Below are 12,453 nucleotides of genomic sequence, written 5' to 3'. Positions count from 1 at the left end.
TGCTTCAGTGAGACTTGTCCCTCATATATAGAGGGAAGTCGCACTGAAGGCTGCTCAAAAGTAGTGCACGATCTACTTTTGAAGTCGCCGCAACTGAAGCCGCGGCAGTGGAAACGGGCCCCATTGAAAACAATGGGTTTTGACTTGCTGTACGACTTGACATGTGTCAAGTCGCACCGCAAGTCACACTAGTGGAAACCGAGCCTAAAACATTGTATGTTGGGTCTTCAAGCTAATTTGTCCACAATATTGTGGGAATTTTCTTAAATATTGAAGTTCTACGCTGATGTCTTTGTACCTAATGTAGAACATGGTAATGCTTAGTCCATCCTCTTCTTTTCAGGTGGCTCCTCCTTTGCAAGTAAACCCACAACGCCAACAGGATGTGGAGGTGGATTTCCACCAGTGGGTTCTCCGCAGAAGCCATCCCCACAGCACGGCTGGCAACCGAATACGGGATACGCCTGGCAGGCTCATTCTAAGCCGCAGCAAAACGCTACGCACTCCTCACCCCAAAATAGACCAAATTACAATATTAGTTTTTCCACGGCAAGCGGCGGAAACAACGACAAGGGGAAACACCCAACCGCCCCTGGTGTGTATTCATTCAAGGATATCGCTGTCTATATACTGAGTGTTTAATGTGAATTTTAGTTTCCCAGCCTATCAGGAAAATATTGAAATAGACGTACGGTAAAACCTTGGATTGCGAGCATAATTTGTTCTGGAAGCATGCTTGTAATCCAAAGCACTCGTATATCAAAGCGAATTTCCCCATAAGAAATAATGGAAACTCAGATGATTCGTTCTACAACCATTTATTCATATCCTTTAGTTTATAGTCTATAAAAAATGATTATAGCAATGTGATTGGTTGTGTAACCATAAAATGTCTGTCCAAATGGCGCCTCCACAAGGGGATTAGAAACAAAATCCAGCAGGAGCTACAGAGTATAAAAGAGAAGAGGGGCGCCTCTAAGTGTAGCAATATGGTTAAATTTAATGAAAGTACAACATTTAGCAACTCACATGGTTGATGATTAAAAAAGGCACATCTAAGTATACAGGCATCCGGGGTAAAGCTGTCCACAATATGATTGGTGTCAGTAGGGAAGTGGACAGTGTCAGGGCAGTGGACGGGGTCAGTAAGGCAGAGGATGGTGTCAGTAAGGCAGAGGATGGTGTCAGTAAGGCAGTGGACAATATCAGTAGGGCAGTGGACGGGGTCAGTCGGGCTGGGGACGGTGTCAGTAGGGCAGTGGACGGGGTCAGTAGGGCAGTGGAGGGTGTCAGTAGGGCAGTGGACGGTGTCAGTAGAGCAGTGGACAATATCAGTAGGGCAGTGGATGGGGTCAGTAGGGCAGTGGACGGTGTCAGTAGAGCAGTGGAAGGTGTCAGTAGGGCAGTGGACGGGGTCATTAGGGCAGTGGACAATGTCAGTAGAGCAGTGGACAATGTCAGTAGAGCAGTGGACGGTGTCAGTAGAGCAGTGGACATTGTCAGTAGGGCAGTGGACGGGGTCAGTAGAGCAATGGACCGGGTCAGTAGGGCAGTGGACAGTGTCAGTAGGGCAGTGGACGGGGTCAGTAGGGCAGTGGACGGTGTTAGTAGAGCAGTGGATGGGGTCAGTAGGGCAGTGGACAATGTCAGTAGAGCAGTGGACAATGTCAGTAGGGCAGTGGGCGTTGTCAGTAGGGCAGTGGACAGTGTCAGTAGGGCAGTGGACAGTGTCAGTAGGGCAGTGGACAGGGTCAGTTGAGCAGTGGACGGGGTCAGTAGAGCTGTGGATGGGGTCAGTAGGGCAGTGGACGGAGTCAGTAGGGCAGTGGACGGTGTCAGTGGCAGTGGATGGTGTCAGTAGAGCAGTGGATGGGGTCAGTAGAGCAGTAGACGGTGTTAGTAGGGCAGTGGACGGTGTCAGTAGGGCAGTGGACGGTGTCAGTAGAGCAGTGGACGGTGTCAGTAGGGCAGTGGACGGTGTCAGTAGAGCAGTGGACGGTGTCAGTAGGGCAGTGGACGGTCTCAGTAGGGCAGTGGACGGAGTCAGTAGGGCAGTGGACGGAGTCAGTAGAGCAGTGGACGGAGTCAGTAGAGCAGTGGACGGTGTCAGTAGAGCAGTGGACGGTGTCAGTAGAGCAGTGGACGGTGTCAGTAGAGCTGAGGATGGTGTCAGTAGGGCAGTGGACGGTGTCAGTAGGGCAGTGGATGGTGTCAGTAGGGCAGTGGACGGTGTCAGTAGAGCAGTGGACGGTGTCAGTAGAGCAGTGGACGGTGTCAGTAGGGCAGTGGACGGTGTCAGTAGGGCAGTGGACGGTGTCAGTAGGGCAGTGGACGGTGTCAGTAGGGCAGTGGACGGTGTCAGTAGAGCAGTGGACGGTGTCAGTAGAGCAGTGGACGGTGTCAGTAGGGCAGTAGACGGTGGTGGTTTTTTAGGAGGTTGAGCTTTGGTGAAATATCAGGGTTTTAAACCCCTGATGTCTCACTTTTGAGACTGTCAGTCTGGAGAAGTAGGCGTTCCTAGACAAGCTGTATTTGCATGCTGACCGCCCTAAGTAACGCCCACATGTGATGCTGAGCCTCCATGATTGAAAAAACGGAAATCCAATGAATGAAAGGGACATGTCGGGGACAGTCATGCTGGGAGGATGCTGGACGTCCTCTAACTTCTGACTTGCTGCAGAATCGAATACACATTGTGAGAAGCTCACAGTGTGCAGTGAAAGCCATTTTAGTACAGGGGAGGAGTCGATACAAATGTGCAAAAGTGAACGGAAGGGTGGAGTTGGTTTTGAATTTTTCCCACTATATCCAAAACTTAAAATATATTCGGCTGGAGTTCGGTTTTAGCTGGTACGTCACTTTTTTTTTTTTTTAAAGACAAAAAATCACAAACATTTCACAGTAGCATTTTTTTTTAAAGATAAATATAAAAGTGTTTTATCTATTAAAATGAAATACTTTTTGAACATTTAATATAAATTCTTTTTTTTTTTTTTTGTTTGTAGACCCCAAACAAAAGCCGCCAGCAGATAATTTTGAAGACCTTCTCTCCAGCCAGGGATTTAATGCTCACAAGGACAGGAAGGGACCCAAAACGATTGCAGAAATGAGGAAAGAAGAAATGTCGAAAGAGATGGACCCCGAGAAACTGAAGGTGAGCCAATAGACTTGTTCAGCATTTCCCTGGGGAATTCAGATGGAGCCAGCAAAGCCTGAACCCCTCCTGTAAGCAACTCAACAGATAGGATCCCGCTGACAGCCCTGGAGCTTCTGCAATCTGTCTCCTCGTTCAAACATGTATACTGGTGCCCCTCTGAAAAGCTGTGGTGGATCTCTTTTTATAGGGAATTTACACCTCATCACTACCTGGTTTAACCTTCAAAATGCTGACCCACTGTGCCTTAACCGCCGTTAAAGGCAGGTTGTATTGTGGCCCCAATGCACTTAACCACTTGCTGACCAGCCGTCACAGTTATACGGCGGCAGGTTCCTGCAAATGGCCGTACCTGTACGGCAATCCTGGGGGTGCGTGTGCGCTGAGTCACCAGCGGAGAAGCCGATTCACGCGGGCCGGCGGCCGTGGTTGCCGCTGGGCACCTACGATCGCTCCCCATGAAGAGAGAACGGCGGTCTGCTGTTGTAAACACAGCAGACCGTTCTTCTCTCTGAAATGATCATAGAGCGCCTGTGATCCTTCTATATAGGATCACAGATCTCTACGATCATTTCACAAGCCCATCCTCCATACAGTTAGTAAACACTCCCCTAGGCTCACAACGTTGTTCTCTCTGCTGTCAACACAAAGCTCCTGTGTTCCTCCTATTTAGGATCACAGGTCTCTGTATTGATTTTGCAGGCCCACCCCCCCCCCCACAGTTAGAAAACACCTCCTAGGCTCACACTTAATCCTTTGATCGCCCCTGGGTTAACCCCTTCCCTGCCAGTGTCATTATTACAGTAACAGTGCATATTTTTTAGCACTGATTACTGTAGTAATGTCACTGGTACCCCCAAAAGTGTCAAAAATGTCAGTTAGGGGTCCAACCTGTCCGCCACAATGTCGCAGTCCCGCTAAAAAACGCAGATCACCGCAATTACTAGTAAAAAAAAAATAATAATAATAAAAATGACATAAATCTTTTCCCTAGTTTGTAGACGCGATAACTTTTGCGCAAACCAATCAAAATTTTCTTATTGCGATTTTTTTTTTTTTTACCAAAAATATGTAGCAGAATGCAAATTAGCCTAAAATCATGAAAAATGTGATTTTGATTTTTTTTTTAAGGGGGAATATTCTATAGCAGAATGTAAAAAATATTATTTTTTTTTTGTTTTAGAATTGTCGCTCTCTTTTTTTGTTTATAGCGCAAAAAATAAAAATCGCACAGGTGATAAAATACCACCAAAATAAAGTTCTATTTGTGGGTAAAAAAGGACATCAATTTTATTTGGGTACAGCTTCGCACGACCGCGCAATTGACAGTTAAAATAACGCAGTGTCGAATCGCAAAAAAGGCCCTGGTCATTAACCCTCCTAGCGGTAACCCCGAGCGTGACTCGGGGTGGATTTTCTGTGCTAGGATTGGTATCCCCGAGTCACGCTCGGGGTGGATGTGCAGAGCGCGCAGCGGTCTCTTACCTTCTCCTGGCGATCCAGCGATGATCTCCCATTGCTGAGATCGCCAGCTGTCTGAGATCCCCGCCGCTCGTCCGTCCTCCGTCGGTGTGATGACTTCCTAGTTCCGTTACCTGCAGCAGCAATGCTGCATGGGAGCGGAACTAGGGAGGGAAATTCAAACCTTGAACGTTGCAGAAAACACAAACACACACATAACATTTATATTATATATGTGTGTGTGTGTATATATATATATATATATATATATATATATATATATATAATGTATATGTATGTATGTATGTATGTATGTATGTGTATATATATATATATATATATATATATATATATATATATATCTCTATCTATATATATATATATATATATATATACATATATCTCTATCTATATATATATATATATATACACACACACACACACACACACACACATATATAATATAACTCATGAATTATAATCTAATCAATAATATAATTTTATTATATAATATATATATATTATATTCTATATTATATAATAAAATTATATTATTGATTAGATTATAATTCATGCGTTTGTGTTTCAAATTTATCACATCTGGGATGTCTACTAGAGTCTTGTTTTGGTCAGGTTTAAGTCAGTAATTACTAAGAATTGTAGGCCTATAATACATAACGCCAAATTTCCATGAAAAAAATTGTACCGCTTTTGGTACATAATTCCTGACAGAATCATACCGCCAGGGAGGTTAAGAGGGGGCGTAGCGTGGGTTGTCAGCACCCGGGACAAGGCAAGTAATTTGCGCCCCCTAACCCGCGGGATTTTAGCACTCGAGTCTCTTCCACTAGATTAGTTAAAGAAACCCTTACCCCCTAAGCACATGTATTGTTTGTTATGAAAATACTGATATAATTAAAGTAAAATGCATCTAAATACAAGTTTGAATGACCAGCGTGCCCCCTTTCAATGCAGAGAGACCAGCGTGTCCCCTTTCAATGCAGAGAGACCAGCGTGCCCCCTTTCAATGCAGAATGACCAGCGCGCCCCCTTTCAATGCAGAGAGACCAGCGCGCCCCCTTTCAATGCTCTGCGCCCCGTGTCTACCCTTTTTTGAAGCCTATTAGAGCCTCTGGCTCTAATCAGTTGATTAAAAAAAAAAAACCCACTCTGTGACAGCGCCAGGCTGCTGACTCACTCACTGCTAAACTGACTGAGCAGTGAGGAGAGGCGGCATAGGCGGGGCTTGGTTTGCAACGCCACCCCACCCTACACCAATGGACAGGTGAGGCACAGTCCAGCCCCTCCCCGCCCCGACCCGCCATTTTCAGCCATAGGGCGGCCGCGCTGGACATCTCCCAGCCTAAAGATGGAGGCAGCCACAGACAGTGTGTGAACTGTGTATGTCATAGTCAGACAGACAGAGTGACACTGCGGATGCGCCCCCCCCAGATGTTGCGCCCGGTGCGGCCCGCCCCCCCTGCACCCCCCACGCTACGCCACTGAAGAGGGGTAAACCTTCTGGAGCTGAAAAGGCAGTTGCTCCAGAGATTACTAAATGAGGGGGAGCGCTGCTGACTTCATCCAATCATGTGCAAGCAAAACATTTTTTTTTGCATGTGATTGAGTATTCTTTGCAAAGTGAAGCTTCCCTCATTTACTAAACTATGGATCAAATGCCCTTACAAAGTGCACAGTCTATTTGCCTTTAGTAAACCCAACCCCAAAATCTTTAAAAAAGTGGTTTTCCAGCACGGAAAAGGAATCGGTTGGAGGAGTTTGATAAATGTGCAGATGACGATCGTACATGCCTGTGTTTTGATGCATCGACTTCTTTCTCCTAATAGATTTTGGATTGGATTGAAGGCAAAGAGCGGAACATCCGAGCCCTGCTCTCCACAATGCACACCGTGCTCTGGGAAGGGGAGACAAAGTGGAAGCCGGTCAGCATGGCCGATCTGGTGACACCCGAACAAGTGAAGAAAGTGTACCGGAAAGCTGTGTTGGTGGTTCACCCTGACAAAGTAAAATCACATTAACCAACTTACTCCTATGCATGTAAACTAGTCTAATGCAGGGGTCTGAAGGAAGGGTCAGTTTACTGTCCATCATACTTTAGGGGGGTAGGGCTGTGGCCAGTGGGATTAAACCAAGCTCGATATGGTGTCGTTGGGAGGAATAGTGCCCCATTGTTGGTGTCAGTGGGAGGAATAGTGCCCCATTGTTGGTGTCAAGGGCAGGAATGATGCCCCATTGCTGGTGTCAGTGGATGGAATAGTGCCCCATCATTGGTGTCAGTGGGAGGAATAGTGCCCCATTGTTGGTGTCAGTGGGAGGAATAGTGCCCCATTGTTGGTGTCAGTGGCAGGAATTATGACCCATTGTTGGTGTCAGTCCCAGGAATATTGCCCCATTGTTGGTGTCAGTGGCAGGAATAGTGCCCCGTTGTTGGTGTCAGTGGAAGGTATTATGCCCCATTGTTGGTATCAGTGACAGGAATTATGCCCCATTGTTGGTGTCAGTGGGAGGAATAGTGCTCCGTTGTTGGTGTCAGTGGCAGGAATAGTGCCCCATTGTTCGTGCCAGTGGGAAGAATTGTGCCCTATTGTTCATGTCAGTCCCAGGAATATTGCCCCATTGTTGGTGCCAGTGGCAGGAATAGTGCCCTGTTGTTGGTGTCAGTGGCAGGAATAGCGCCCCGTTGTTGGTGTCAGTGGCAGGAATAGTGCCCCGTTGTTGGTGTCAGGGCCAGGAATAGTTCCCCTATTGTTCGTGCCAGTGGGAAGAATAGTGCCCCATTGTTGGTGTCAGTGGGAAGAATAGTGCCCCATTGTTGGTGTCAGTGGGAGGAATAGTGCCCCATTGTTGGTGTCAGTGGGAGGAATAGTGCCCCATTGTTGGTGTCAGTGGCAGGAATGATGCCCCATTGTTGGTGTCAAGGGCAGGAATGATGCCCCATTGTTGGTGTCGAGGGCAGGAATGATGCCCCATTGCTGGTGTCAAGGGCAGGAATGATGCCCCATTGCTGGTGTCAGTGGGAGGAATAGTGCCCCATTGTTGGTGTCAGTGGGATGAATAGTGCCCCATTGTTCGTGCCGGTGGGAAGAATAGTGCCCCATTGTTGGTGTCAGTGGGAGGAATAGTGCCCCATTGTTGGTGTCAGTGGGAGGAATAGTGCCCCATTGTTGGTGTCAGTGGGAGGAATAGTGCCCCATTGTTGGTGTCAGTGGGAGGAATAGTGCCTCATTGTTGGTATCAGTGACAGGAATTATGCCCCATTGTTGGTGTCAAGGGCAGGAATGATGCCCCATTGTTGGTGTCAGTGGGAGGAATAGTGCCCCATTGTTGGTGTCGGTGGCAGGAATTATGACCCATTGTTGGTGTCGGTGGCAGGAATTATGCCCCATTGTTGGTGTCAGTCCCAGGAATATTGCCCCGTTGTTGATGTCAGTGGGAGGAATAGTGCCCCATCATTGGTGTCAGTGGAAGGTATTATGCCCCATTGTTGGTATCAGTGACAGGAATTATGCCCCATTGTTGGTGTCAGTGGGAGGAATAGTGCTCCATTGTTGGTGTCAGTGGCAGGAATAGTGCCCCATTGTTCGTGCCAGTGGGAAGAATTGTGCCCTATTGTTCATGTCAGTCCCAGGAATATTGCCCCATTGTTGGTGCCAGTGGCAGGAATAGTGCCCTGTTGTTGGTGTCAGTGGCAGGAATAGCGCCCCGTTGTTGGTGTCAGTGGCAGGAATAGTGCCCCGTTGTTGGTGTCAGGGCCAGGAATAGTGCCCCATTGTTCGTGCCAGTGGGAAGAATAGTGCCCCATTGTTGGTGTCAGTGGGAGGAATAGTGCCCCATTGTTGGTGTCAGTGGGAGGAATAGTGCCCCATTGTTGGTGTCAGTGGGAGGAATAGTGCCCCATTGTTGGTGTCAGTGGCAGGAATGATGCCCCATTGTTGGTGTCAAGGGCAGGAATGATGCCCCATTGTTGGTGTCAAGGGCAGGAATGATGCCCCATTGCTGGTGTCAAGGGCAGGAATGATGCCCCATTGCTGGTGTCAGTGGGAGGAATAGTGCCCCATTGTTGGTGTCAGTGGGATGAATAGTGCCCCATTGTTCGTGCCAGTGGGAAGAATAGTGCCCCATTGTTGGTGTCAGTGGGAGAAATAGTGCCCCATTGTTGGTGTCAGTGGGAGGAATAGTGCCCCATTGTTGGTGTCAGTGGGAGGAATAGTGCCCCATTGTTGGTGTCAGTGGGAGGAATAGTGCCCCATTGTTGGTGTCAGTGGGATGGAATAATGCCTCAAGGGCCGGATAAAGGCAAGCAAAGGGCCGCAGTTTGGAGACCACTGGTCTACTGTGATCTGATCAGTGAAATATAAGTACATATCAGTATATTAGTATATTTGTTGATGAGTTGGAATGAATGGAGTGATTTCACTGCAGTTTCACCAGTTTCATTGAACTCTCCACAAACCAGAAATGTGGTGCTGCTCATTGAGCTGTTTGGGCCGGGTTCACACTAGCTGCAGCCGCGGGTCATAGCAGGGGTCCGGTGCGTCTATGTTCTCTGTTTCAGGTACGAATCGGGTCCAAATTTTAAATTTTTATCACTTAAAACGGAGCCAAAGATGCACAGGACCCTTCCCCCCCCCCCCCCCCCCCGGAGATGTGTAAACCGTCTCCATTGAGAGCCGCTCACACTCTCCTGCCATGCCAATTGGATGCCCCCCCCCCCGCCTCACCGGGTAAGTGAAAAAACGATAAGAGTAGTGGTATTTCACCGGCGGCACCTCTGCCGCGAGGGGAATCAGAATCTGCGAATCTACACCCTATTCACTTTTTATTCTTCACTTTAATGAGGATTTTTTCAGTCACTTGTTCTTTTTGGACTTTTGGTGGACTGCATTTATGTTGAATTTCATTTGTATGCAATGTGACACTGTGTTGTTATATACAGTGCCTTGCGAAAGTATTCGGCCCCCTTGAACTTTGCAACCTTTTGCCACATTTCAGGCTTCAAACATAAAGATATAAAACTGTCATTTTTTTGTGAAGAATCAACAAGTGGGACACAATCATGATGTGGAATGAAATTTATTGGATATTTCAAACTTTTTTAACAAATAAAAAACTGAAAAATTGGGCGTGCAAAATTATTCAGCCCCCTTAAGTTAATACTTTGTAACGCCACCTTTTGCTGTGCGATTACAGCTGTAAGTCGCTTGGGGTATGTCTCTATCAGTTTTGCACATCAAGAGACTGAAATTTTTGCCCATTCCTCCTTGCAAAACAGCTCGAGCTCAGTGAGGTTGGATGGAGAGCGTTTGTGAACAGCAGTTTTCAGTTCTTTCCACAGATTCTCGATTGGATTCAGGTCTGGACTTTGACTTGGCCATTCTAACACCTGGATATGTTTATTTGTGAACCATTCCATTGTAGATTTTGCTTTATGTTTTGGATCATTGTCTTGTTGGAAGACAAATCTCCGTCCCAGTCTCAGGTCTTTTGCAGACTCCATCAGGTTTTCTTCCAGAATGATCCTGTATTTGGCTCCATCCATCTTCCCATCAATTTTAACCATCTTCCCTGTCCCTGCTGAAGAAAAGCAGGCCCAAACCATGATGCTGCCACCACCATGTTTGACAGTGGGGATGGTGTGTTCAGGGTGATGAGCTGTGTTGCTTTTACGCCAAACATAACGTTTTGCATTGTTGATTTTGGTTTCATCTGAACAGAGCACCTTCTTCCACATGTTTGGTGTCTCCCAGGTGGCTTGTGGCAAACAACACTTTTTATGGATATCTTTAAGAAATGGCTTTCTTCTTGCCACTCTTCCATAAAGGCCAGATTTGTGCAGTATACGACTGATTGTTGTCCTATGGACAGAGTCTCCCACCTCAGCTGTAGATCTCTGATCATGGGCCTCTTGGCTGCATCTCTGATCAGTCTTCTCCTTGTATGAGCTGAAAGTTTAGAGGGACGGCCAGGTCTTCGTAGATTTGCAGTGGTCTGATACTCCTTCCATTTCAATATTATCGCTTGCACAGTGCTCCTTGGGATGTTTAAAGCTTGGGAAATCTTTTTGTATCCAAATCCGGCTTTAAACTTCTCCACAACAGTATCTCGGACCTGCCTGGTGTGTTCCTTGTTCTTCATGATGCTCTCTGCGCTTTAAACGGACCTCTGAGACTATCACAGTGCAGGTGCATTTATACAGAGACTTGATTACACACAGGTGGATTCTATTTATCATCATTAGTCATTTAGGTCAACATTGGATCATTCAGAGATTCTCACTGAACTTCTGGAGAGAGTTTGCTGCACTGAAAGTAAAAGGGCTGAATAATTTTGCACGCCCAATTTTTCAGTTTTTTATTTGTTAACAAAGTTTGAAATATCCAATAAATTTCGTTCCACTTCATGATTGTGTCCCACTTGTTGTTGATTCTTCTCAAAAAATTACAGTTTTATATCTTTATGTTTGAAGCCTGAAATGTGGCAAAAGGTCGCAAAGTTCAAGGGGGCCGAATACTTTCGCAAGGCACTGTATTTGTCTACACTGATGTACGTGGTTTAATGTGCACCTAATTTATATACAGTATTGAGCGCACTTTTTATTTTATCACATGATTGAGCTAAAAACATTTTTACAAACATTTGGTATCCTCCCTCGAGCGTGTGTATCATTTAGCTAACACCATGCTTATACTTCCGCCGTGTTTCGCCGTATTCAGCTTCCTCAAAGGAAAGCTTGATAGATTCACGGGTAAAGAAAAAAAACAAAACTAGTAATGACCAATGTATAATTCATTCATATTTATATAAGGCCCCTTTCACATGGGCGATCCGATCCGTCTGTCAGTTTTTCAGGCGGATCGGATGCTCCATGCATCCCTATGGGGCAGCGGATGTCAGCGGTGACATCTCCGCTGCTATCCGATTCCGGTCCTGTCCGTGAAATCCGGATGGATGGAAACCCTATTTTCCATCCGTCTGGGGGGATCGGATCGGATGAGAATGGATGAGAATTGCCCCCTGGTTATAACCCTCCCTTACTCTATGCAAAATTTAAAAAAAAAAAGTTTTGCCTATAGTTCTGCTATAAGTGAAGTTCTTCTTTAGGTTACTATCGGTTTCTGAGTTAATAATGCTGATTTGTTTTTTCCTGTTTTATCGCAGGCCACAGGACAGCCATATGAACAATATGCAAAGATGATTTTTATGGAGCTAAACGACGCCTGGTCAGAATTTGACAACCAAGGACAGAAACCATTATATTAACCATCGATCTGCAAATCCCCTCCCGTAGCTTCCGTCTAGTATAAGATCCATCCATGAACATTCAGATATCCTCCTTGGGGTTTTTTTTTTCTCTTTCTAGACACCTGAGTATGGTCCAAATTCAGTTTCCTCCCCGTGGAGGGGGAGGTGTGACTTTGCATTTTGCACTCTTCTCGTAGCGGTAATGATGGTTGTCTTCTATCCCCCCCCCTTGTATTTTTTATTTATATATTTATTTATTTATAACATGGGTTTTAAATTAAATTCCTGGAGCTCAAACGTTTTTTTCCTTAAAGGGCAACTCCACTCGGAGATCGTTTTTCCTTTTTTTTTTTTTTTATTCCGGTGGGAAGCTGTGGGTTGGATCAGATGCCGGCTTCTTATTAGGGGAATCTCCTGCTAGCAGTTTTGTTTCTCTGCCTTTTCCAGAAGTCCAAACCAAAAGTGTCAGTCTGGTCTCCTCTGTTATCGATTTTTTGAAGTTGTAGCGCGATGCCACCACTAGAGGCGCTGTGACGCCCTTATTAGAGATTGAAATGGCTATGGAAGTCTGACTA

The 12,453-nt window shown here is 46.1% G+C and overlaps 1 protein-coding gene across 3 annotated transcripts in view; it reads left to right on the top strand.

Moving 5' to 3' along the window:
* Positions 1 to 12,232, top strand: part of DNAJC6 (DnaJ heat shock protein family (Hsp40) member C6) — a 190,949-nt gene extending 178,717 nt beyond the window's left edge. For 2 of the 3 annotated variants that reach the window (XM_082264991.1, XM_082264990.1), the window contains exons 16-19: positions 344 to 595; positions 3,006 to 3,154; positions 6,463 to 6,639; positions 11,795 to 12,232. In XM_082264991.1, coding sequence (XP_082121117.1) covers positions 344 to 595; positions 3,006 to 3,154; positions 6,463 to 6,639; positions 11,795 to 11,896 — 680 coding nt within the window. In that variant the 3' untranslated portion in view covers positions 11,897 to 12,232. The remainder of the gene's footprint in view (positions 1 to 343; positions 596 to 3,005; positions 3,155 to 6,462; positions 6,640 to 11,794) is intronic. The other variant, XM_082264992.1, reaches the window with a different exon arrangement.
* Positions 12,233 to 12,453: the final 221 nt, after the last annotated feature.

Source organism: Pelophylax lessonae (assembly GCF_965119305.1).
Source record: "Pelophylax lessonae genome assembly, chromosome: 8".
In the NCBI taxonomy this organism is placed as follows: domain Eukaryota; kingdom Metazoa; phylum Chordata; class Amphibia; order Anura; family Ranidae; genus Pelophylax; species Pelophylax lessonae.
The sequence above is the reverse complement of the archived record's forward strand: the minus strand, read 5'-3'. Positions and strand labels throughout refer to the sequence as shown.